General features: G+C 49.6%; 1 protein-coding gene across 1 annotated transcript in view; it reads right to left on the bottom strand.

The window, feature by feature from the left end:
* Window positions 1-153: 153 nt before the first annotated feature.
* prkdc (protein kinase, DNA-activated, catalytic subunit) overlaps window positions 154-25,306 on the bottom strand; it is a 31,532-nt gene continuing 6,379 nt past the window's right edge. Inside the window, exons 22-86 of the mRNA XM_027019390.2 lie at window positions 25,193-25,299; window positions 24,946-25,036; window positions 24,593-24,756; window positions 24,281-24,433; window positions 24,031-24,138; window positions 22,845-23,071; window positions 22,486-22,580; window positions 22,289-22,388; window positions 22,017-22,150; window positions 21,523-21,753; window positions 21,047-21,276; window positions 20,745-20,953; window positions 20,261-20,393; window positions 20,007-20,165; window positions 19,661-19,864; window positions 19,106-19,294; window positions 18,870-18,974; window positions 18,610-18,777; window positions 18,160-18,287; window positions 17,877-18,081; window positions 17,565-17,743; window positions 17,215-17,383; window positions 17,029-17,094; window positions 16,858-16,921; window positions 16,526-16,674; window positions 16,249-16,386; window positions 15,966-16,085; window positions 15,706-15,849; window positions 15,165-15,316; window positions 14,739-14,870; window positions 14,474-14,585; window positions 14,252-14,379; window positions 14,009-14,158; window positions 13,711-13,884; window positions 13,256-13,354; window positions 12,907-13,117; window positions 12,460-12,646; window positions 12,052-12,255; window positions 11,853-11,968; window positions 11,583-11,714; window positions 11,297-11,476; window positions 10,898-11,109; window positions 10,651-10,789; window positions 10,177-10,365; window positions 9,778-10,002; window positions 9,398-9,506; window positions 9,077-9,179; window positions 8,743-8,905; window positions 8,437-8,611; window positions 7,668-7,852; window positions 6,756-6,936; window positions 6,374-6,540; window positions 6,005-6,216; window positions 5,818-5,905; window positions 4,955-5,098; window positions 4,598-4,805; window positions 4,156-4,223; window positions 3,378-3,598; window positions 2,961-3,053; window positions 2,558-2,638; window positions 2,388-2,459; window positions 1,817-2,018; window positions 1,476-1,664; window positions 1,108-1,247; window positions 154-775 (exon numbers count right to left, since the gene is read on the bottom strand). Of these exons, the coding sequence (XP_026875191.2) occupies window positions 571-775; window positions 1,108-1,247; window positions 1,476-1,664; window positions 1,817-2,018; window positions 2,388-2,459; window positions 2,558-2,638; window positions 2,961-3,053; window positions 3,378-3,598; window positions 4,156-4,223; window positions 4,598-4,805; window positions 4,955-5,098; window positions 5,818-5,905; window positions 6,005-6,216; window positions 6,374-6,540; window positions 6,756-6,936; window positions 7,668-7,852; window positions 8,437-8,611; window positions 8,743-8,905; window positions 9,077-9,179; window positions 9,398-9,506; window positions 9,778-10,002; window positions 10,177-10,365; window positions 10,651-10,789; window positions 10,898-11,109; window positions 11,297-11,476; window positions 11,583-11,714; window positions 11,853-11,968; window positions 12,052-12,255; window positions 12,460-12,646; window positions 12,907-13,117; window positions 13,256-13,354; window positions 13,711-13,884; window positions 14,009-14,158; window positions 14,252-14,379; window positions 14,474-14,585; window positions 14,739-14,870; window positions 15,165-15,316; window positions 15,706-15,849; window positions 15,966-16,085; window positions 16,249-16,386; window positions 16,526-16,674; window positions 16,858-16,921; window positions 17,029-17,094; window positions 17,215-17,383; window positions 17,565-17,743; window positions 17,877-18,081; window positions 18,160-18,287; window positions 18,610-18,777; window positions 18,870-18,974; window positions 19,106-19,294; window positions 19,661-19,864; window positions 20,007-20,165; window positions 20,261-20,393; window positions 20,745-20,953; window positions 21,047-21,276; window positions 21,523-21,753; window positions 22,017-22,150; window positions 22,289-22,388; window positions 22,486-22,580; window positions 22,845-23,071; window positions 24,031-24,138; window positions 24,281-24,433; window positions 24,593-24,756; window positions 24,946-25,036; window positions 25,193-25,299 (9,917 nt within the window). The 3' untranslated portion in view covers window positions 154-570. The remainder of the gene's footprint in view (window positions 776-1,107; window positions 1,248-1,475; window positions 1,665-1,816; window positions 2,019-2,387; window positions 2,460-2,557; window positions 2,639-2,960; window positions 3,054-3,377; window positions 3,599-4,155; window positions 4,224-4,597; window positions 4,806-4,954; window positions 5,099-5,817; window positions 5,906-6,004; window positions 6,217-6,373; window positions 6,541-6,755; window positions 6,937-7,667; window positions 7,853-8,436; window positions 8,612-8,742; window positions 8,906-9,076; window positions 9,180-9,397; window positions 9,507-9,777; window positions 10,003-10,176; window positions 10,366-10,650; window positions 10,790-10,897; window positions 11,110-11,296; window positions 11,477-11,582; window positions 11,715-11,852; window positions 11,969-12,051; window positions 12,256-12,459; window positions 12,647-12,906; window positions 13,118-13,255; window positions 13,355-13,710; window positions 13,885-14,008; window positions 14,159-14,251; window positions 14,380-14,473; window positions 14,586-14,738; window positions 14,871-15,164; window positions 15,317-15,705; window positions 15,850-15,965; window positions 16,086-16,248; window positions 16,387-16,525; window positions 16,675-16,857; window positions 16,922-17,028; window positions 17,095-17,214; window positions 17,384-17,564; window positions 17,744-17,876; window positions 18,082-18,159; window positions 18,288-18,609; window positions 18,778-18,869; window positions 18,975-19,105; window positions 19,295-19,660; window positions 19,865-20,006; window positions 20,166-20,260; window positions 20,394-20,744; window positions 20,954-21,046; window positions 21,277-21,522; window positions 21,754-22,016; window positions 22,151-22,288; window positions 22,389-22,485; window positions 22,581-22,844; window positions 23,072-24,030; window positions 24,139-24,280; window positions 24,434-24,592; window positions 24,757-24,945; window positions 25,037-25,192; window positions 25,300-25,306) is intronic.

The raw sequence follows: 25,306 nt of genomic DNA, 5'->3' as shown, positions 1-25,306 counted from the left end.
TATGCCTTTAGATCCCACATACAATTTTACCTCTGCATATTATTACTTCTGGTATGGTAAGTTCAATTTCATAAGTCAGAATGGCTGTTTATTTGAACCCACACAAAACTGAAGCACAATCTGGCATGCACAGATGAGAAATAAGAGCCCATAACAAATTTAAAGTTTTTACTTCAGCAGAACCAACATTGCTCTTCCAGTGATCAATACCCCATCCTCCCCAAGTCCCCATAGCCATACACACCGTGGACAGATCGCTATTGAGTGACTGCTGTCGGAAGCCGTCCTGTCACAAGCAAAAATAAATGAAATAAATGTATCAACTGGCCATAAGGGTGGAGTGTCGTGATGAGTAGCAGGGGGTCACACAGGAAACGGACACATGTGGCAGTCATTCTGAGACACAAACATGGGATTACAAAAGTCAACAACGGTTATACTGTTAACCATTTTGTTCTGTTCCTTAAAGCTACTAAATCAACACCATTACGGATCACTCAGCACGAGAGGCTGAGCTGAAACTTGCATGCTTAGACATGTATACATTGAAAGTGTTTCCATAAAGGCTGCTCAGATCCAGGGCTCCCAGCCTATCCATGCTCTGCCCAGTAGATTGGCGTCGGTCGCCTGATCGATGAGGCAGTCCACCTGTTCGTCCACGCTCAGGTCTTTCACCCCGAGACGGGCGCGGATGTTGTGCTCCTCACTGCCTCGAGCCACGGCCAGCATGTACTCAAACACTGGATCTTTCTCGAAACCCAGACGAAGCTCTTCACTGATAGGAAACACAGTAACAACGCGAATGCTCGCCATTATTTTCACTTCTGAAAATTGTAATCCCCCCCACCCCATTTGCACATTTTTTACAGACCATTTCTAACAAGCTGAGTAAGTCTCATATTTAGATCTAAGGTCTCCTGTTTCAAACCACAAAATATAATGACTGAGTATACATTAAACAGTGAAATACTTTGGCACCATACCTTGCCCTTTGGCCTCAGCTAAATCTAGTGTACTGAGAAAGTAAAATTAGGGAGCTGAAAGAAGAGAGCTCCAGGCATGGAGAAGGTGTAATCAGATCCATCACTGAGCAATAGTTGGGCACACCTTGTTATAACTGAGGGATTGGTCCCCTCTAGCTTCCTCCGGGCAAAATGGACCTTTTGTAGCGGGTACCAGTTGATCTCTCTGGTGTCCACGCGCTCAGTCCAGGTGCCTCCCTTCTTCAGCTGCTTCAGCTCAAAGTTCTGAAGAAAGAGGAGGTGACACGTTACATCGGAAACCTAAAAGGTTAAAACCAGGGCTGGGACTTGGGCTTAAAAAAGGAAACTCACACTGGATTTTACTGTAGATGTATCCATAGTTACACACCCTCAAGAAGTAGGATAAAAAAAAAAAAAAAAAACACACCAATTCGTGTGCCCCTCACCCACCTTTTCTGTAACCAAATAAAACGCACCGCAGGGTTTGCGTACCTTCCAGTCGAGTGAGGGCTCCTTGACAAACACATCCATGGTGTCGAGCAGCAGGTCGGGGTCGCGTCTGAAGGCGCGAAGTGAGTGTGTCATGACGCTGCGGATCAGACCCGACTCCGCCATGGGCCGCATCAGGCCCACAAACTGCCGCGTGAGCCGGAAGGGCATCAGCTCCGGCACCGGCAGAAACTGCGAACCCCAAACGCCACGGTTACAAGTGTTCATCACACTGGTTTATCACGAAGAGCCTCACAGACACGTGCCACACTGAGCCATCACTGGTCTGCTTGCTGAGTGTTTTTTGCCAGTCGCGTTCTCAGTGGGTGAGGGACGGAACCCACCTGGGTCGCCGATCCAAAGGCGTGGCCAAAGTCGATGCCGATCATGCCCCCCGTCTCCGTGTTGATCATGAAGTTGGAGAGGTGACGGTCCCCGATACCCAGAGCCCAATGGCTGATGCAGAGAAGCGCATGCGAGCTGGTGAAGTGCGAGCGCAGCGAGAGGAAGGCTTCGGGCGTCGTGCTCATCCGGACGAATGCCCGTCTGAAAGACACGCCAGTCACGGTCATCATCACAGTCACTATCGGTGTAGTTCGCCTTCACACTAGCTGGGCCTTCACTTCCTCCAACGATCTTAAGTGTGGTGCCAGGCTATATAAACCGTACATACCAGGTCATAGTCACCATATGCCTCCATTCTGTTTGACACTACTCAGCACCTCTTGATGACTTAGAGGGGCTGGCCGAGCGCCAGACAGACTACAAGGCAGAGCAGCACCTTCATAATTACAGGAAGGTGGAGCAACACCTTCATAACTACAGGATGTTGGGAAGCTGTTGTATAATTATGGTCCAAACAGCATAAATGGAACACAGTAATAACAGGATATTGGCGGAGGAACAGGAGCGTACCTCAGCAGATCCTCTGGTACGTTCTGCTCGATCCTCTTAAAGTTATTAACGGTGTCTGTTCGGTTGGCCTTCCTGTGGCAAAATGACATTATCAGGCACCGTCAGCAGAGACTCGGGCCTGACGGGACATCGTGCCATTGTGTTTAGAAGGGAAACGGATGCCAGTGTACCTGTATGCCTCCGCGTATCGTCTTATTCCAACCACCTTCCCGGCAACTTTACTGATCCAACTGTCGTACATTTCATTGGGCCTAAAATCCCAAAAAACCACATGCGAGTTATAACACGTGTAACAACCTGAATAAAGAATTTCAGGGTCTTTCAAATGTTTATTTTTGGAATCAAATAAAAAAAAATAATGCACTAGAAATGTGAAATAGTAGGTCTATAGGCCATTTACATAAAGCAGTCTTAAGGGAATATAGGAACTTAGTCTTTACTGTTATAACAAACCATCTGCATTGGTTTCAGTAGACCCCAGAAAGCAACTGTGAGCATAAGCAAGCAAGGGTTAAGACTAGCTCCCTTCATCTGAAGCACAGGTGTCGCACAGGCACCTGGTCAACAGCATACCGTGTGATGGTTTTTTGCTCTTTCTTGGTCCTGCTGCCGGCCAGAAAGTCTTTAAGTGTGCAGGTATTCTCCATCCACTCAATCAGCCCAATCCTGCACATCCACCAACCAGGACAAGCCAACAAACCAAAAAATATCTCTGAACACACACGAGCTGACAATGGACCAGTACGACACTTGGTGAAACCATACAGTTAACCAAACAGTAAACCAGCCAAGATGGCTTATACGCATATGCAGGAAGGAATTTGCTATTTAAATAATCATGAGCAAACACTGGTCGCAGAAAGGCTGAGGAGGGAGTTGGGTGGGAAATGGGAGTCCAACCCATGACCTTTCCCATATTAACTGCAGTTTCCTAGGGAACTGTTACTTAGGGAGCAGTGAAAGTGAGTCTGGGGCCGGTCAGGCGCTCACCTGCTGGTTATGGGGACGACCTGGTAGGTGCGCAGCGTTAGGCTGCGCTGGGAACAGGCAGCGTCCTGCTTCAGGATGATGTTCATGACGCCAAAGAGCTGCTGGATGCGCTGGTCCTGCCGGAGGTCCTCCCCGCCCTTCACCAGGAACGGGTGGTCCCGCTCATCATCACCTCGCAAAATTAGGCGCTTCGGCCGACGGATAGAGGTCATGACCTTCACCTTGAGGCGCACAAGTACAGGAGGGTCACGTTCAGCTGGGTAAAGATCGGCCAAGCACGCACGAGCTCGTCCTTGAGGAGGCTCCGCTGAGATGAAGCCACAAGCATTAATCACCGGGAAACCGGCTTAGAAATGGAAACTCGTGTTTACGAGACCAATCTTGGGGTAAAATAAATGTCAAGTCACATTTATTTATATAGCGCTTTGTTAAAATAGATGTCACAAAGCAGCTTTACAAATGTCTGAGTCCAAGCCCCCAGTGAGCAAGCCAAGGATGGCAGAGACAAGGAAAAACTCCCTGTATGGTTTAATGGTGTAAATATGAATCCTTATGTGTTGACTGCTCATGAAATGAACTACTTGCAAATGTCAGTGCCCACTCTGAAATGAACTGTACAAATATGTGCATCAGAAAACTCACGTTGCAAAATAAATACAAAAGGCAAAAAATGTTAAAGACCATAAAGACACACTACTACTTTCAGCGCTACTTTAGCATGAGTGAATGCTGTATGTACTGTCGGTTTGCTTGGGGCCCACGTTCCATATGTACCTACCCTCTCATCAAAGCCTGTGATCTTAGCATGGTACTCAGGCAGAGGCTTGCATCTACCGTCATACTGCCCTGAGGAGAAGAAGCAAACCCACACGTCTTAAAGCATCAGCGCGAGGGACTTGACGTATACCTTCACATTTCTGGAACAGTTAAAGTATCAGTGCTTAAAGTAAAGCACTAGCCAGATGGTATGACTGAATAATGAATCAATACAGTACTGAAACTGTAGAAGCCCAAGAACTAGGATTTAAATAATAAAAAAACCAAAACAACACACATTAAAAACTCTAAAGATTAAGATTTCCAGCATCTGTTTTTCTAAGTTCAAATATAAAGTTTTGGTTTTTTTTGGTGTTTTTGTTTGGGGTGGGGGGGGGGGTGGGGGTTAGAATTCTATATTTTTCCTCGAGTTGTTCAGGCCTAGTCAACAGTTCTCTCCTGACCTGGCACCTCCAGCTCGTTGCGGAGCGTGTCCACTCTGAAGTTGCTGAGCCAAGGCGAGTACTCCTTCAGATTGCCTGGCTCCTTCTGGAATTCTCTCATTCTGGGAAGCAGCTCATCTACTTTCCTCAGATAGTCCTTGTCTTTCCGCTGCTGAAATATCTTTGCGCCTCCAGGGCCCATCAGCTTCTCCACGTCTTTGGAGAACTCCTTTTACAGCCACAGAGGAGACCAAAGCCGTACTTTGGCAACTGAACACGTTTCACAACATTGGCAACATTGTTGGAGAGAGAGATTAATATATATATATATATATATATATATATACACATATTCTTAAACAGGGGTAGTGTGTGAACCTTAATAAATTTCTTCCGGAAGGATCCCAATCCAGGGGCTTTTGGATCACAGAGTGCGCTGCTCAGTTCTTCGCACAGCTGCTTTACCGACTTCTTGTCTACGTTTTGCTTCTCCAGTTCATTCCTGAGGTCTTCCCACAAATCCTGCCAAACAGTGAAGCAACGAGTCAGTGTGTCCAAATGACATGCCAAGTGTCAGCAGTGCACATAAGCACTAGAGTACAGTTTCAGCACTGCATGCTTTTCACATGGGCCAGGTTTATGTTTACAGAAAGGAAGAAATCTGCATTATTTGACAGATTACAAAAGTAAACTTAATTCATGTATAGTCTAACTATACAGGAGAAGAGAATATGGCATTATATTATACTGAATGTATTATATTATTGTAATGATGATTTTTGAAATAAGCCTTAAAAGGAAGTGATTTCATGTCCATCAAGGCTGGTCTATGAACCAAAACTGACTTAAGTTTTAGTCCCCGTTACTGATTCTGTAGACATGGCCCACAGTGACTAGCTGGGAACACTTCCGCTTTATCGGAAACACAATTTGACTCTTTATGTAATGTAGTCAGTGTTGTTACATTATACTGGAAAAATATTATACTAGATTTTTTTTTTCTAAAGAGATTATATAGATATATATTTATCTCAATTCTTTTGTTCAAAACAGTGCAACCTGACCATTCAGTACTGGCTTATCAGGTGTTCAAAACAAAAGAACTGTCTGAGTTAAAATGGAGCAGTGTGTCTCACCGAGCATGTCAACAAAAAAATGGATCCCTCTAGAATGAAACTTTATGAACTGCCTCAGTTCTACACTGATTTGTTTCCTTAAAAGATCTTCAGAAAATTTGGTACCTTGAAGAGCATATCAGGGTTAGTGAGCTGATGAAGAGCATCTACAAACTCCCGAATGACTCCGCCTTTATCTAGCGCCGAGTTCAGCCTAGACACACACACACACACACACACACACACAATTTTCTTCCAAAGTGCTAACATGCTACCAGAATAGATGTCCTAAAGGAAACGGTGTTGCGCATACTTCTCGACAAACTCCCGATTCCTGTGGCCGCGGGCGGACTCCTCAAACGTGTAGCCCTCGCTGCTTATCATGAAGGGGTAGCAGAGTGCCTGAGGGTAGCACTCTGCCATCTCTTCTATTACACACTGAACTGCCACTGCCTCTGGCTTGTCCAGCAGGGCCATCATCTGACTGATCCAGCCAATCAGCTGCCAACAGGGCACGCTCACCACCTATCAAAATTAGAACCCGCCTTAAAAACAAACGCGAACCTCAAATATTATAAAAAAGTATGGACAGTATTTGGGAAGGGTTACAGCCACAATCCCATACTCGAGTATGACCAACACCCCAAGGCATAACCACAACTTCCCCCATGATCTGCCCCACCTCTTTGGCCAGCAGGTCAAGCGTCTCTGCAGGGTAGAGCTCCACCAGCTGCAGGAGGCGGGGGAACCGGAGTCTGGCTTCCTCTGAGTGGAGCTTCAGGGCTCTCAGCATCATTAGCACCACGTCGGCAGGCAAACTCTGGGGCGAAAGCCTGGGGCGACTGCTCCCTGAAACGCACCATCAGCATACACACTTGGTCCGAAACAATGTCGTTCCTCTGCTAAAGGATCTTTGGCCAATCAGCTGGATCAGGACCGCAGCAGATTGCTACGTACTGTAGCAGACAACCTAAGAAGCTTTACCCATCCTCATGTCTATTCGTCCTAAGCAGCAGCCATCCTTCCGCGAACAAATGCTACAGATGCCCCACCCCCCATGTTACCCTCTTCATTTTGTTCATGCTCCCTCAGTCTACGATCGCAGAAGCTGGCGAGAGTCATGTAGGCCTCGGCGATGCCGTCTGTGTCTGCGTGCTTGTGGCTGAACGACTGCTCCTCTTCCTCGGCCCTGCTGGCGGCGGCGTGGAGCAGTTCTAGAGCACGTGCCTGCAGCCTCTCCACCACCTACAGACAGACAGACAGACAGACAGACACACAAGACACAGACACAGACACACAGACACACACACACAGACACACAAGACACAGACACAGACACACAGACACACAGACACAGACACAGACACAGACACAGACACACAGACACAGACACAGACACACAGACACACAGACACACAGACACACAGACACACAGACACACAGACACACAGACACAGACACACAGACACAGACACAGACACACAGACACAGACACACACACGTGGGCTCAGCGTACAGCTGCACTAAGCATCCTTTTTTTTGGAGGTTTTTTGGAGTTTAACCGTCTGACCATCTTACTTCAACGCATGCTCTATTTTTTTTCCCCCAATGACAGAATATAGAATTAGGTTTGTTTCCAACAGTGGATTTTAGCAGCATAAGATATTTTGATCTGAATGCAGGTATTCTTTGTTTATAAAGTGAAATATTAAAATATATGAAATTAAAAACCCCCCACCAAATTAACAGATCGAAAATGTGCTGCTATTTATAAAAAAAAAATTATGAAAATGAACCTTGTCTTCAGTTTTTAGTCAGATGCTTGCAACCAAGTGTGTTGGCTATTACATGTGTGTTCAGATGTGGTCATGTAGATATTCCACACACAATTGGGAAAAAAAGACAATATTACAATGGTTTTCACAATATTTGAGGAGTATTTCAACACAGGGAGTAAAAATAAAACAACAGTATACCTGGTCAATTGTAGAGGCACCGGAAAGATCCAGAACTCTCTGTGCCTTCTCTTCTCCAAGAGCCTCCAGGGCGGAAGGGTTGCGGGCCATGGCACTGGCCAGAAGGTCAAAGGTGGAGCCCCTCAGAATCCTTTGGTCTCTCGACACCCTGCCAGTGGAGGCTTCAGTCGTCTTCTCCGTCTCCTCTACAAATGCCAACGTGCATCAGACAGCGAAAAGATCAACACGATCCGGACGTCCGTACCTCGAGTACTTCGAACCTCAAGTACGGCTCGGCTTGAAACACCACGCCAAGTCTCAGTGAAGACAAGCATGGAGATTATTCTCTGTCCTGGCTCCCAGGTGGTGGAACAAACGTCCACTGGCTGGTTGGATAGCAGACCCATCTGTTTGTGGAATATTTAAATGACCACTGATCCGGTTCCCATGTTGAATAACAAACTCTAGTACTTATTGTAAGGTATTGTTTATTGCACTTATTGTTGTCTGAGATAGAGCTTTATACGCGTTTTGCACTTACATGGATCAATGCTGATACCTAGATTTCAGCAGTATTCTAGTTCAATGGTATCTTGGACTCTAACCTGTTGTACTGGTTAGGATGTATTCTATGAGTAAATGACAGCACTTTTGTAAGTTGCTCTGGATAAGAGCCTCAGTCAAATACCGTAAATGTAAATCAGAATGCGACTAATAACATTACGACTAATAAAGGTTTCGCTACATTATTTGGAGATGCAGAGCTTGACTGGCGTGGGTGGGTTCCTACCCAGCAGTGGCAGGGTCTTGAGCAGAGAGCTGATCTGCTCAGCGGGGCCCAGAGTGGAGCTCCGGCGCTGGGTGAAGCGGGTGAAGCTGTGGACCCAGCGCTGCAGCAGAGTTCTGTCCGTCTTCGCCTCCCTGTGAAGCTCCTTCAGCAGCTTGGTCGACACCGAGAAATTGTTCTGCGACAACGGCAGCGCAGCCAAAAGGGAACATTAGGCTGGACGCCTACCTTGGGGTTCACGGGGCACATGGCACTTAAATGTGCCTTTGTTAAGCGTTCGGACTGCTCATTAGAACTGTGGTGCCATACCTGTTTCCAGGCACTGTCTGCCATGTTCAGTTTCATATTAAACTTGCAGTCCTTCACCAGTGCTGCCAAGGTCTCCATGCTGTCCTGTTCGTCATCATCCACCTCCATACTGGCAGCAGGAGAAGAGCTCAGCTTCTCCCAGATCTTATCCAGGAAGAAACAACTGGACAGACAGAGGAGCTATATCAGATCACACCCACACACAAGATTAGAAACGGCTTGTGCACCTGTTTTATAGGTACAATTTGTGTGTGTACAATCTGTTGCCATGCCACCCCATACCCCGTCCATCAACGCATTCATTTTACGTTAGGCCAAAAGCAAGCAGACTCACCGAGATGTAATGATGTCATCCCACACACTCATTGGGTCGATTTTAACGTCAGGGTAGCGGCTAGTCCATCGCTTAATCACACTTTTCAGAGACGCTACTGAGACTGGCAAAGAGAAGCACAGGATTACAGCTGGGGAGAATATAACCAGCAAGGAGAACTATTCCAAACTCTCCTTAAATACCTACACACACGAACTAAAATGAAATAAAGAGTCTTCTTTAAGATTTAAGCCAAGACTCGTTGGAGGTTACAGGCAACGCGTAAAACTACTAATGCAAAGTAGAAAGCACCTCGGTCACAAGGTTTTACTAGAATCTCACCCTCGCCAGTGATATATTGCAGGAAGTCCTGGATCTCTGTGAGAGGCTGGACAGACTGGAGCATAGTCAGACGACTGGCGCTCAGCAAAGGGTCGATACTGGAGTAGTTCTATACAAGACAACGTAGGGAGGGGAGGGGGGATTGGAGTGGAGCTGTTGGAGCTGTTTTAATCACACATACCGAGGATCGAGACTGTGAGGCTTTTCCATGAATGCGGATTGTTTCAAATTCCCCATATTTAAGGATGTCTGATTTGATTTTTATCATCACTGTAACATAATGCAAGTCTTGCCCTGATATTAAACACTGCCTCTCTCAATAAGCCATTATAAATACCCACACGCCAATGTTTTGCGCCAGTGCTACGCTGGAAACAGACCTGCATGAAGACCTGCATGCAGTTGTTGGCGTAGTATTGGGCTCGATCGTAGTCCTCCTGCAGGACGTAGAGCAGACTGAGCTCCTGGCTGTAGTGGGTCTCCATCACCAGCCTGCGATCCTCCACCTTCATGGCCGCGTCCACAAAGCTGAGCAGGGCCTGGTCCTTGGCGCCCAGCTGCAGCTGCTTCAGCATGCTTCGCACTGCGTGCCGCAGGTACGTCTCCTGAAGGGGCACCGCCGCGACACACGGGTCTCGGGTTAGCGAGCCAGCTTCAGCCTGGCACCACTAAGGCTGGAGGGCGCCGCTTAACGTCTAACCAGCTCGGTCACCACGGTGACCTAGTCTCCACGGTGACTCACCGCGGCTGATGACAGAAAAAGGACTGAAACGTTGCACCTGATAAAATGGGTCATCCCACATCTTGTCCAGGTTAACGGGCGTGCTGTCGTCTATGTTGACCGTGGAACAGTACTGCAGGGACTTCCACTCAGTTAGGTGGTCGTAGGCCTCCAGGGCTGCCATCTCCCAGAAGTCCTTCTCCGTGTCGGTGGGCTCTCCGTCCATCCAGTCCTCTGCGTTCAGTGCCTGAGCCAAAAGGAGCACAGCCCCAGGATTACAGCAACATCAGACATGGAGCTAAACTGTTCCAAGTTTTCCTGCTGAACACGGTCATGTGCCAGAACAAAAGGCAGAGGACTTTGCTTTGATCAAACTGGACGTTTAGGATTCTAGCCATCCTTTCTTGCATGCTCGATATGGCAATACTCCGAAAGGCACCTCGCCTCTAAAATGAGCGACTCGTTTGAGCGACTCGTTTGAGCGACTCGTTTGAGCGACTCGTTTGAGCGACTCGTTTGAGCGACTCGTTACCTCGTTGTAGAGCTTCACTGCCTCGGCGTAGTCGCCTTTTGCTTCCATCTGCAGTGCGGCGCACGTGATGGACTTGGTGCCGACCTTCCCGCCGAAGATGCCCCTCACTGCGTCGTAATCCCCCAAGGACCTGTACAGCCTAAGAGTATGAGCAAAGACAAGTTAGACACTACACGTACAGCGCCTACCGTGTCAAGCCTGCGGTGGACACACCGTCGACCGCAGCTACATGTTCGGGCGAGCTCACTTTGCTAGGTGGATCCAGCGCTCCGTGTCGGGGGGCAGCTCCTTCTTGGCCCGTGCCCGCTTGGAGGGAGGCTCGGCGGGCACACTGCTGGAGTGGAGCAGGCTCTCCTCTAGGAGGAGGATGCCCATAGGCTGCTGCAGGCTGGCCAGGCAACTGGCGCTCACGCTGGCGGGCTTCACGTCCAGGAGGGCGCCATGCTGGTAACACATGTCCTGTGGAGAAAGCCGCACGACGGGCACCGAGGCCCAATGGAACGATGAATAAACGCACCAGCTTCAATTCCAAATCCAAATTTCTGTTCCATTTCCTATACGTGCTGCAATCGCAGCACTACAGTACTACACGGGGCAGTAGCTCAGGCCTTGTGCTTAAACTTTCCGACCCGTACTTCCCACTTACTTGCACACAAGCAATAAACGGGGGGAAGTAGTTGGTGCTCTTGTGCAGGAAGTCGTTCATGTTCTTGAGGAAGTCGTTCATAATGGCCTCCCTCTCTTTAGAAGGCCTGGCTGCCTCCATCTCCGCCAGCACACCCGCAAACAGGGCGCCGAAGAGCTGCCTGGCCAGCGTGGCGTCTTTCTGGGTTTGGCACAATTCACAGGAGGAAGAGGATCTATGAAGACACCCACCAATAAGGTCTGAGTGGCATAACATGCCTGGATGAAGTGTGTGGATCAGCTCGGACCTGTGCCAGGGCCTGTAAGGGGGCGATAAGACTGCTGTGCTGGATCTGAATGTCGGGCAGGTCTCCCACCCTGTAGCTGCGGTACAAGGTCACCTGAGCGTCTCGCCGCAACTTCTCGTCCGCTCTCTTCTCCTGCTCAGTGCAGATGCAAGAGCTTCAGTGCGTGTTTAAATGCCCCAGCCAGCTGAACCACCCCAACCCACAGCCCACTCACTCTACCGCCCACATATTTGGAAATGTCTACTCCTTTCATCAGCATGTGATGTCTACCCTTTCGATCCTTTGCGACTGGATCTCCCTCTTGACGAACTTGATAGTCTCCTTCTCTTTGTCCTTCAGGAACCTTCGCCTCAGCCTCAGGATGTCGGCACGCTTCTCCCGTTCAGCTGGACGGAAGATAGACACGCACACGCTTCAGGCACGCACGCGGAAGACAAGCAGGCGCATGGGCAGTGTGACGGGCACCGACCTGCGCTGCGGCTGTCCGTCTCATCGGCAGGGAGGGCCAGGCGTCCGGAGCCGAAGCGGACGCCCACAGGCCTCCAGGCTGGGGCCCGCTGGGCCCTCCTCCTGTCAAACACCAGCAGGGAGGAGGACGAGTCGGCCGGTGGAGAGTAGTCGGCCAGCGTATCCATGCTACTGCCCGTCAGCCAGTTGTAGGCCGAGCGGCGCCCTGAAAGCACACACCAGCAGACAGATCTGTAGCAAAAAAAGGTTTTACTCCACTGATCGGGTGTGGCATCCGAAATGAATTGAAAAGAAGTGTTAGAAATGAAAATAAACAGTGCAGAAGTTACCGATTATATGTCTGCCCCAGTAACAGCTAACAGTGTGGCTGAGGGGACGTAGAAGATGATTGTAGGTGATTGATGTCTACCTGCGCTGGGCGCCTGGGTCTGGGAGAACTCCAGAGAGGCCTGGGTGGCTCGGATCTGGCCTTTGGTGCCGGCGGGTGGCGTGCCCGCCGCCCCCTGCGTGCCCAACACCTGGCTCACCTGCGTCTCGGTGAACATGGGTGTGAGCACAGTGGAGCGCAGACGCCAGTTGGCGTTGATGGCGTAGTCCTGCAGGACAAAGTCCACAGAGGAAGGAGTGCAGAGACACACACGTGACGCGGGCAGTGTTTGTCTGCACTGCCTTAAGCAACTTAATAAATACAACAAAGCAGAGAAATTATTACAATTAATTGCTTGTAATGATCTAGACTTAGGATTACTGCTTCTGCATTAGGTACATAGTCTTCTAGTACTTCCGGCAAACGTGGAAATTCCCATGCTTGTCGTCACGGTGACTGGTAGGCAAGGAGACCGCCTTGAGCGCTTACCTGAAACTTGCACTCAGACAACGGGAACTCGAACATGTTGCGTGTGTAGTCTGGACTCTGGCTGGTCATTTCCAGCAGCAGGTCTGTGGCCAGGCTGAGGAAGCGCTCCTCGATGCGGGCCGTGTACAGAGAGGCCAGGACCGTGCGCATGCGCTCCAGAGTGGAGGTTGGCAGGCGCCGCTTGTGGCTCCAGAAGTTCCGCACGTGCAGCCTGAGGGGAAAAGGCACGGGATTAACGGACCCGCTCGGGAACCCAAACTTGGAACCTCCGAGGGGGGGTCAGGCCCGGGACTGGGACGGACCAGCTCGGCGAACGATGTGCTGGGAAGGTCCTGGAAAAGGTACTCACTGTAAGCCCTCGTTTTCATCAGCCAGCCCTTGGAGGAGGGTGTCCTTAGCCACACTGAGCACCTTCGTAGATGTGCTGTCCGCCTGGCTCTCCGCATCACTGCGAACACACAGCTACGGGATCAGCTCGACACTTAACCATCTCCTCCATTCCTGCTCTTACATGTCAACCCCTCCACACATTTTGAAGTCAACCGGGCAATTCTAGCTACCAGCGTCCGGCACCTTAAAACCCACAGCACCTGCAGATGTACCTGAGGAACTGGGGGATAACACTAAGCGGGTAAGCAATTCAGTAGAAATGAACCCAGCTGGAGTAAAACTACTGGGGTTAAAAATCAGAGAGCAACAGCAGAACAGGAAAGGGAAAAAAAAGAAAGAAAAAGATTATGACTGGATAGATGAATAATTGGACAGATGGACGGATATTAATGATTGGATGCAGAGATGGGGCACCTGTAGTTGTCCTGGATCCACATGAGCACATCGTACATCTTCTCCCTGCACACGGGGGACGGGTGCGAGACGAAGGTGCAGACCGAATCCAAGAGCTCCTGCAGCTCGTCGGGCTTCAGCAAGGCCAGGATCTTGTGCACGATGTCCAGACACACCCGCTGCCTCGCCTCGTCTCTGGAAACGTGGCAGGGCAGTGGCGTAACGCTCGAGGGATTCTTGGACATTTGGGGGACTCAGGATGTTACAGGAAGTAATGAGGTGCTCTGAACGCATGTGGGCGTAAGCTCCGCACACACACCTGTGCTCCATGAGCTGGGTGAAGCCCTTGGTCTTGAGGTGCAGGAAAATGTCGGGGATGACATCGGCACGGCTCAGCACACACTCTAGACAGTGAGTCTTCAGCATGCCATGCAGCTTCGGCAGCAGGTAAAAAACAGGATTCACAAACCTGGTTTTGGTGCAAACATACACACACACATACTGTCAGAAAATCCGCACAGCCAGCGGCTAAAGACAACCTGGGCAGTAACGCATGCCTTACCCATCCATCAGAGGTGGGAAGTGCTTGGCCACTTTGCTCAGACAAACGACAAATTTGTCATCTAGGGCCTTCTTATTCAACTCCGTCAGCTTGGCCACGGCTGCAGTGAACAGCGGCTCCTCATTTTGCTATGCAAAAACAAATGTCCGAAAATTAAAAAACAAACAAAAAAAAAACCGAGAAATGTTAGCACAGTAATTATAAATATCTGTGTAAACATACGCTCTCCCTGTTAGTCATGTAGTTTAGGGTTAAGCCGACAATCTCTGCTGCTGCAGAGTAGACCTCTCTATATCTGATGAAGGACAGGTTGTTGGCCAGAGACTGGAAGTACCTGCAGAAACAGATTGGAGAACTGATGACTGAGTTAAAGGTTTCTTGGGCTTGGGGAACAACTCAAAACGTTCACGCAGCAAAAAAAGGGAAAACTGAGCCTTCCGGGACCGTCCCGTACAAGAAGAGTGTCACTGAGGACAGGAGCATGTACCTGCTGTGGTCAACGCCACAGGCTGGGTCATAAGGGGGGAGGCCGTTGGCCAGTACGATACCCAAGAGCTGCAAGCCTATAGAGTTGTCTTTGCTGTTGGGATCTGTTCCAGAAAAGCGCTCGAAGATTAGTCTGCACAATGAAAGAGAAAACCGCAGAGAACACGCTTACAGTCTTGCAAACAAAATAAAAAAGTGATCATCTAGAGGAAGGAGGTCTGATGTTTTTAAACTATGAACGGTTTGTGGGCAGACATGACCGGAACACTTACTCGTGAATACCTGCACACTACAATGACTGAAGAAGAGTGTAAAAATGAGAACTTTGAAGTGTTCGCTGTGAGGCAACGAAGATCTGGAGAGAAAAGTCGAAACGAGACAACGCAAAACGAAACCCTTTGCGACTATTCCGGTGGTCGTTCCTTACTCGTAGGGGACGTGCAGACAGTCCTTCCAGCATTCCACCATGGTGCGGATCATTTCCAGGTTATGTCTGAACACGGGCCTTTTCACATGGAAGCAGTTCTTCATCAGAAACTCCAGTAGACGATTGGCCAGGACCTCATCTCGGGTGTTACCCTGAAGAGTCATACAAGAAGCACAGGGATTACTTTAGGCTAAAAGGAAGATAAAGGAGGTACTAAAGTAATACGTCTAGACTTCCCCTAACAGCTGCACATTATACTCACTTAATGAACTAGCTACCATTTAAGCCGGGGGGGGGGGGAATAAAATAAATCACTAATACGTGGTATCTGTACTGAGCCTCTAAACCTTTAATTAAAATGTCAGGTATTTCTGAACGGACATCACAAACTTGGATGCAAAACAAGTTTGTAAGTGTCACGATATTAGATGTGCACAGTAATTTACAGGTTCTGGCAGAAAACTACAAATCTGAACTTTGGTTCATTAAGTACAATAAATATGCTGATTTACTCACCCCCCCCCACCCCCCACCCACACACCTTTGGAGTGGCTATGCTGGTCCATGAGAGTACAGTAACCACTATGTCAACCACCATAAAGTGGATCCCATCTCCGCCGTTGTTTCCAGAGACCACCAGCTGTAAGAGTGGTCCCAGCCACTGTCTGGCATACGGGCGGAAAACCTGCAGAGCGATGCACACCGTCAAAAGAGCAGGAGCAACTGAATCACCAGCGACCGATAACCTCAGCTCTGCAGACCATGTAATGAGCTGATGCCCAAAAGAAAAAGCCTGTTCACCTCCTCTGTGTTGATGAGGAGTTTGGTGATGAAAAGTCGGATGTTCAGAGGAGTGGACGGATTAGCCAGCTTCCCGTGCAGGAACTTCATCCAGGGAGGAAGGTCAGTGGGAATCGTGCCCTTAAAAAAACAACAACAAAAAAACAAAAGCCCTGACAAAACTGTTAACTGTTTAGGTGTACATTGCCATGACTACACACCCCATTTTAGGGACTGCCACATTTAAGTGGTGAGAACAGGTGTTACAAAGCAACAAACTGATGTTAAAATGTGTCTGACGCACTTCCTGGACTTTAGGGGTGATGTTGTGCCGCTGCATGTGGCAGAACAGAGCAGTCATGGTGACCATGCACTCGTGCTGGTTGAGCTCGTCCATCTCCAGATCAACGGTCTCGTCCGGCGACGAGACCTCCACGCGCTCCTAACGGCAGTCAGGGGAGAGAACAGGCGCGTTTAGGTGCCACACGCACACAGGCCTGTGCGCTGGCACCTGTGAAAGCATCTGCACTCTGGTTTTGACAGACACGAAACACAAAAAAAGCCCTTTAGGTTGAACTCACCCTTGCCCTACTGATGTGGCCATGACCTGATGCACTCTGGGAGTTGTAGGAGAAGCTCTGGACTCCAGTGGAGAAGTCAAACTGACTCATCTCTTCACTGAGGCTACTGTCGGCCATGTAGGACTGGGAGGAGAGGTATACTGGTGCCTCTGAGCAAGAGAAGGTGAAACAGGAGAAAGAAAAAGTTCAAGCCTACGTATCCTACAGGAAATGACAAACACAACCAGCTTCCCACGTTTATTTCTAAGGTTAGTGTGTTTAGAGTGTTTAAGGTAGTTGACAGCTTGTTTTTCCATTCACGTGTTTATGGGCTTGATGAAACAAAGCCTCACCTCCATTTTCTCCAGTTACTTCCTTTCTGATCATGACATATTTTTTCTTCCTTTCAATGGGAAACTGTCACAAACGATATCGCGCACACATCAAAAAACTGCTGATACATTTTTAGCTTGTGTTCTTTACACACACACAAAAAGGCATATTTACAAGATAAAACTACTTACATCAATCTCGATGGGAAATTCGTAAATCCTTTGGGTGTCAATCAGGTTTTCAAAAATCAACTGGTTCTGTGGAGAGAGAGAGAGAGAGAAAGAAGAAAAACAAGAGAAGAGAATGAATGAGGAAGGAACGTCTCCCGAGTTGAAGATCCAGGGCTAGATCGGACTGCTCCGAGCTGGGGTGCTCACCTTCTCTGGTTTCTCCGTGAAGAGGAAGCCCTGGTAGAACTTGGTCTCATTGAAGCTGCAGCTGATGAGGGCGATGGCACAGTTGTATGCGGCGCAGTGGTACTGTCTCCTCAGCTCGGGCAGAGCACTCTCGCCAGCCATGTTCTCGGTGAAGGCTTCGAAGCAGGACCTGCCCCACACAGAGGCACTTTGACATGAGCAGTTTCACACGCCCCGCGCACAGTGGAGCACTTTAAACACATTAAAAAACAATCAGCGAACGCAAACAACAGTTCCAGTTGACTCTCCTCTATACTAGACTCCAAATGTAATGAAAGATCTATATAGATATAAAAACGCATTTGATTCACCTGAGCAGGGTCTTGGACATTTCATTGCCCTCGGCTTTGCCTTGGCCACAGAAGGCCTGGTTGATGGCAGAGTCTTTCGAATAGACCTCCTCTTTGTGCAGGCGAGAATACAGCAACTCCAGTAACTTGCAGGAGCCGGTCTTCATGATGAGCTGGCTCTCGAAAGCGGACTCCACAGCCTGCAGCAGAGAACACACGGCACGCCAAAAGGCCCGAACGACAACACGCCTTATTATTCTGCCGATTCAGGACGGTGTGTGTGTCTGTGTGTCCGTACTGCCACTGTCTCGCCGCTGCAGGCGCGTTACGCACTTTAGTGAAGCGTGCCTGCAGGGTGGCCATGATGCCAGCCACATTAGTGATGAAGAACTGAGCCAGGGCTTTAGGACTGCAGTGAGTGGCCAGCGGGAGCAGCACACGGTCCAGCAGGCCCATGAGGGAGCTCACGGGAACGTCTCGGTCCTGGATCATCTGGTGGACTGTGCAGAGGAGGAGAACCTGATCCTCACACCTCGACCTGTTAGAGAGGAGTCAGCCTGAAATACAGGAACTCACCTAAGCATACACAAATACGGGACATGTTCCTTGGCCTTACTGTCGAGCGATTCGCTGGAAGCACATCTGAAAGCGCTCCTCCATGATGTGCTTTTTGTCACGACACAGGACTTTAGCCAGCAGCCTTAGCAGAAGGGGACTCTGGGATAGCTCCAGGGCATCTAAAAACTGACCCCAGTCAACATTACCTGGTTAAATACCTAGAATGCTCTTCTACTTGTAGAAGAAAAACAAAAACAAAAACAAAGAACGACTGGTAATGACTGAGACCAGTTACTAAAAAAAACCTAACCAAAGTTCCAAGGATGTATATGCAAAATGAAAAGGGTTTCAGGGTTCTAGCATGTGCCACTGTTATTATTACAATATCAAATCACTTTCCTATTTATTCGCATTATAACCAGCAACAATTTTTAAATGCTAAAATTCCATGAGGATACATAGCAGAAACGAAGAAAGTTTGAGAGGGATTACTGTGAACGCCCTTCACCTTACGGATACAGTCCATGTAATTGTTACACTGCAGCGAGCCACGAGGAAACTCGTCCGACTGCATGGGGAAATGGTCAGCCACCAGAGCCTCCAGAGCCCTCTGCAGTGCCTCCCGAGGGCCACTGGGTAACGTAGTGAAGAAGGGCAACGTGATCAGCGCCTGGCTCTGTGCGGTGCAGAAAAGGAAACTTCACTGCAATAGATGTGCATGGGGATCTTTAGTTCTTAAATGTTCAACATTTTGTTTACTAACATTACCTTTAGATTCAAGGGCAGCATGTGATCCGTGATGAGAGTGGTGAAGGTTGTAAGGACCGCCTGGAAGGCTGAGTGGCTGGTGTTTGTGCACACGGAGGAGTCGATCTGTGGCCAACATGTAAAGAACTGCACTTAACACTGAGAAGTAGAGAAATCGCCACCAACTTGGCAGGTCTGTGCCTCACACGTTCTACGTCTCGTTACGGGTTTGTGGGGCACTGAAGCATTTGTGCTACCTGCAGGACTTTGGAAAGCAGGGTGAGGGTTGAGGTTTTGCTGTCTGGTGAGGAGGTGGGGCTTTGCCACCATGGTTTCAGAAGGTCCCACCCTTTGAGGACTTGCTCAGCCAATCGCGAGCCTTGGGTCTTCCTGACAGACCGCTCACGGAAGCTGTGGTCCAACATGCCATTGAGCAGAATGCTGACCTGAGTAAAGGCACACACACGCACTCCCTGAGTAAAAGCGCGCGCACACACGTTTTTACACTCACTGTGGGTTATTTAAAATATCTGAAACTGCTCACATTTCCTTCTAATGTTTTCTCCTTATAAACACTAGGAGCATATCGTGACCTGCTGTCACCAACACAATATAGTGGCAATGCAGCACACAATCAACCGATAAACATTCTACTATTGAATCTGTACCTAGAGAGCTATAACCTCATATCTTACCAATCAAGAGCACTCATTACACAGCTCTTCAATACACACCCCAGTCCCCACTTATGCTCGTTAACCCTTCGGCCCTTTCCTCCCGGCCCCGTACAGTGAGACTGGGGGGGGGCTCACCATGCTGGAGTTCTGGCCGGCGGCTGTCAGCAGCAGGGGCACAGCGTGGTCCAGCCTGTACAGGAGCTCTGCGTTGACCACGCCCTGGAACAGGCTGTAGAAGTACTCGCCGTGGGAGAAGCTGAGGACGCGCGGGTTCAGGCTGCCCGAGAGCGGTGCCGACAGGGCCACAGAGTTGAGCAGCAGGCCTACCAGCTGCTCGGTCTGCACGGAGGAGGTCAGAAGTGAACAAACAAGCGATTTCCCTCGTGCACCGTCAGTTACACAGGGATATAACAAAATCTTCTTGACACACACACACACACAAAAAAAAGTATGGTCATTATAAGATGTCTAATTTACTCACCTGGTCACCCAGCGAGAAAGACAACTGCACTAGCCCATTGGCCAACTTCCTGCTACTAATGTCCATGGACGGGAGGGACGTCCGGTCCTCCCCAGGGGCAATGCCTTTATACACGGCCATGAGAAGCCTTGAACCCAGGGAGCCACTGAAGGCCGTGTCCTGTGTGAAGAATGGCCCACACCCTGGTTACACGCACGCCTCAGAACAGAAGCACTAGCCGAGCTAAAGTCAGATGGGCGTCTGCAGTGGGCCACCTTGCTGTGCAGGATGGAGGTAAGAAAGCCAGAGTTGTGGAGCTGGGTGCAGGCTGACAGCAGCAGCTCCAGCTTGGCATGACCATCTCGAGTCTCGGGGTCATACAGATCCACAGCAAACAGCTCCTCCACACTGGCAAGGGTGCACAAAATACACATGCAAGGCAAATACCATCTGCTTAGAGAAAACACCCGTACTGATGCTTTTAAATCACCCAATAAGAAAACCAAGAAATTACATTAACAGAGACTTGCAAAGCCTGTAATTATTAAACTTCCCACAGCTAACATAACAGCAAAACAGTAAACAAAATCTAAAAATATAGTTTTACATAAACCGACTCCAATACATAGTATTTTTTACATTAAATAAACAAAAAATATTAAATGTTATTAGTACTAAATACTATATTGTAAGTAATATTAGTAACATTAGTATAAGGAATATAAATTAACAGTCGTAGTACTGTAATCATCATCACACCATTGAACAGTTATCTTCTTCCTAATGTTGCTCTCCAGTTGGGTCCTGTAGGGTGTTGCTGCCAGGGCCTTCAGCAGGGCCACACACACCTCCGGCAGCCTGGTCATCACCTCCAGGTCGGCTGTGTTGAAGCCGACAGAAGAGGGCTCGCACACAGTGGTGCTGACCAGTGCGAAGAAGGAGGCATTGAACAGGTCCTGCTCCAGCAGCTGAAAAGACAACGGGGTTTTCAGAACGTCGCCGGGGGTTTTCGAGGACCCCAACGAGCACGTGAGATGGAGAAACGCACGGGACCGTCTTACCGTCCACAGGTCCTCCTGGTGTTTGGACAGTACCATGATGGAGAACTCCAGCAAGCGCACGATGATGGTGCACTTGCTGTAGCTGTAGAGCTCTCTCTCGCGAGGGCTGAAGTGAGGCCGAACAGAGTCGGCCACCTTGAAGCAGGCTCTAGCCGCCTTCAGGTCCTCGCTGGCCAGTTCGGTCAGGAAGAAGCGGATGGCTGGCAGGAAGCTGGACTTCTCGCCAGAGTCTGGTAAAGACAGACGGATGCTTGCATTTGCAAAATCTTAAGAGTTCTGCCTTTCTTGAAATAGTAATCAGGGAGTTCTGTGGTCATATTTGGCACATCCATTTTTTTTGTTTTTTTTTTTGTGAGAAACAAGTGCAGTATATTTTCAGTAGCAAAAGTCCCATTTGATTAAGGTTTTCCCACATTAAGACCCAGGTACCAATATATCCTTCATCTGGGCTGGTGAGCATGCCCAGTCAGACTCACCCAGAATCCTCTGGGGCTGGATGAGATGCTGAGCGATGAAGGTGTTGTAGCAATCGAGGGCAGCCAGCAGAAGATCCATCCACTGCAGGGCAGCCCGCACACTGAACGGGGCTCCCACGTCCCTCAGAGTGGGCTGGACCAGCAACCCTCCTCCCTCCAGGCACGTGATTAGGAAGCTCCGCCCCTCTCGTTCCACCTGCTCCTTCAGCCACTGTGCGGGAGAAGGCGTACCTTGCGAGGAAAGCCAGTTGGAGCCAGTCTGAAAGTCCACATCGCTTAATACAAACCTGTAAGTGACATTTCCTCCTTCCCCCTCCACTATAAGGCCCATGTATCACTCTCCCAGTGAAGTCCCCATGCTTTAACACAGTTTGACCCTGTTACTGCTTACCATAGGGTGCACAGGCCCAAAGCTGGACCTGACAAGCTCCGGTACGGCATCTAAAAATGACTACAGGGTATCATCAGGTCAGAAGCCTCGTTGTTTCGGTTACCTGGTAAAAGAGGGACGAACTCAAAGAAGAGCTCCATGCACTTGTGCCGGCACTCGGTCTGTGGATGGCCACACTGGGCTAGCAGCCACGTGACCACGTCACAGAGACGCACCGCCTGCCCTGGGGGGAAACCCCTGTGGAGGAGACAACACGGCCAGTGAGAGAAACCCCTCCACTCCGCAAAGCCGGACTGGCGTTAGAACTGGCCATGTACTCTGCAAATAGCAGAGACCTACTTGCATTTTTCAAAGGGGCTCCTAGCCACCACATACCTGGGCGGGCGTCTCTTGGCGTGCTGGTTAAGGGCACCGGCCTTGTGTTTGATTATTCTCTTTAGGTGGTCCAAGGCACTGCAGCACTGTTGAACTGTTCCTGTGAGGCCCACAAAACACCAGCAGAAAACAGAATGGAGGCCACGTACACGGCAACTCGACTGATGAATGCCAGAGCTGGTTGGTTGGCGTCTTACCTAAGGATTTTTCATCTGAATGTGCTAAGGCCAAGCTCTCCACAAACACCACCAGGACCTCAAAGACGAACTGCTCTACCAGAGAGCTCTCCTCTCTGAGGGATACAGCTCAGTCACTTGAACACGCCAATGTCAACCCAAACATTTCCACTATGGCTAGACGAGCATGAACCTTGCTGGGCTAAGCCCTGTGGTCCAGCATGAGCCTCGCCCTCAATGCACGGAAAACCTCGGTCCAATTCCCAGTGAAAGTGCAGATGCACTCTAAGGTTTGTTGCTCACGATACCCAAAACATTACACCTTACGTCTACAGCAGCACCTAAGCATGGCACAGCCCGTGAGCAGGAGGCGAGCAGACCTGAAGTGTCTGTAGATGCTGTTGAAGGCCAGTGCAGCTCCCAGCCTCTTGAAGACGTTGGGGTGCAGGGCCAGGCTGTAGACACGCTTGAACAGGGACTTGATGTTGGCCGGGCTCGTCTCCTGCTGCTTGGGGGAGGTCTGCTTGATGGACCATTTCACAAACTCTTGGAGGCAGCGTCCGCTGAAGTCCCTCAGGACGCTGTCCAGAGGGTCCACCACTCCATCCTAGAGTTAAAGAAAAAGATCACAGCTGAGTTATTAGAACGACTAATATACTACAAGTCTAATATATCATGATAAAAGCCCAATATTCTATTAACTAAGACTAATATGTTCATAAATATCTTACTTTACACTTGCTTTATTTTCCCCTTCAGGAAAACATGGTAGACCTGACCTGCCTAAACAGGACACCGACTCGACAACAAACAAAAATTCGTCTACGTCAAACAGCTCATCCATTCAAGCACAGACCGTTACGTTACGTGTGGAGTTCTGATTTGCTTTAGGCTTTTGCTCATGTCCATGGACGTATATCACTCGCAGTGAAATATGAAGCCAGTGTTGCGCCCCAGTGGTTCGTTTGGTGGTGTGCTGGTGCCGAGACGCACTTGCATGGAGATACATCTGATGTGTAGTTTATTTGTTGCATGTGGCGGTCGGATCGTGTTTGGAGGAGCCTGCCCCGCAGAGCACGCGGGCCGGGGTGTTCCGATGCCACATGGACCACGCCGGCTGCTGAGTCTCACTTTGAAATGTTTCAGATCGTTACGCTGCTCATTTTACAGTGTTACTATTTTTCTGTGTTTGGGACTGAGCCACCAGTGAGACAGAGAAGCCCAATAGAGATTGTAGCAGTTTGTGCTAAATTAATTTGCATTACTAGTTTCTCTGGTCACATCAAGCAGAGACGTGAGGGCCATTTGGTTTCCTGTTTTCCTTTTCTCCTGTTTATAGGAGAGAGGGAGATGTTTTTGTTTGTGCTTTTTTCTGGAATAGCACAATATTGTGGGAATATCTAGATTAAAGACCTGGATTAAAGACCCTCAGCCTGTTGGAAAGAGGTCGTAACAGACATTGAAAGATGTGAAGAACCTGTAATTACATGCCTGAGGCCTAGAAGGAAGGTGGTGCAGTGAGACAGCTTTGTTGTAAACATTGCAGCAAAAGGTAGAAATACTTACCAAAATGGCTTCCAGCACGGCCACCGTGTCCTGACTCTCAAACTTTTTGTTGTTGGTGAACCAGTGGATCAGCTGCATCACCAGAGGCTCGAAGAGCTGCCTCGGCACCTGACACGCAGACAGCACACGGACGGACTGTAGTTAGAAACTCATCGTTCAAACTAAGACCATCCCGTCAGCTTGGCAGGGGAGCATTAATGACCCACTCCTGCATGCCTGGGGCAGGACGTGAGCGACTGTCGGTGCAGACCTGGTCCACGTCGCAGGCCAGCCGCAGCAGCACGGGGAAGACTCGCTTGTGCAGGTTGTACATGGGCGGCGTGGCCTTCTCCGCCTCCGCCATCTGAGCACCTTTGCCCACCGTGTACACCACCACGCTGTGGAGCAGCTCGCACGCTGCCACCTGCACCCGGGAGAAGCTCACGTCAGCGCCGGGCGGCGCCACCCAGTTCCACTAAACTTCCGCAGTTGCACGTCCGTACGGGCGCACAGCTCGACCGACGCCACGGAGGTACAGCCGCGTCCCAGGCACGAATGAAGCGGATCTTTCTGAAGGTCGTACCTTAGTTTGCCTGTCGCTGGAGGAGAGGGCGAGCTCGGTGATTCTTGGCAGGAAGGGGTCCAGGTAGATGACGGGCTTGATGTCCTTGAAGGGCACGGCGAAGCTCAGCCTTTTCTCGCTGTCCCAGGCGACGAAGCGCTTCATTGCGTCCTCCGCCGATACGGCTGGAACAAGAAGACCCATCACGGTGCGGCTAGACACGCCAGAAAGGGATGGCAGTACTGTGCGAGGAACCTCGAGGGCGGTATTGAACAAGAACTGGCACACGTTAACGTTTTTTTACAAAACAGCCTCATGCTTTCTTTTTTGTGTTAAACGCCACGTCCACCCGCGACCCTTCTGAGGCGGCTTACCCGTAACCAGGCTCCTGTTGAGCTGTCCTCCAAGGCGGCCCAACAGCTGCACCACTTGCCGCCGCACCGCTGCGATGGGAGACTCATCCCCCTGCCGCACCACAAGTTACCACCGGGGGGTGCCCCAGTGCTCAGGAAAACATGATCTATTGCAACTAATGAAACTTAAACACAGTGAGCTACAGAACGGGTTCTGAGCAGGAGTGTAATGCGCGTGCGTCGGGAGTAGAGCGCCCGGTTGTCTTACCATAGGCAGGCCTCTGGACTTTTTCAGGAGTCTCATCATCACTCTGCCGTAGCCCTTTTCAGTGCCCACTGAGACGAAGGTCACGTTCATACTGCTCTCAGCTTTATCTGACGA

This window comes from Electrophorus electricus, chromosome 19 (assembly GCF_013358815.1).
Source record: "Electrophorus electricus isolate fEleEle1 chromosome 19, fEleEle1.pri, whole genome shotgun sequence".
NCBI lineage: Eukaryota > Metazoa > Chordata > Actinopteri > Gymnotiformes > Gymnotidae > Electrophorus > Electrophorus electricus.
This window is presented reverse-complemented; position numbering and strand designations above follow the sequence as displayed.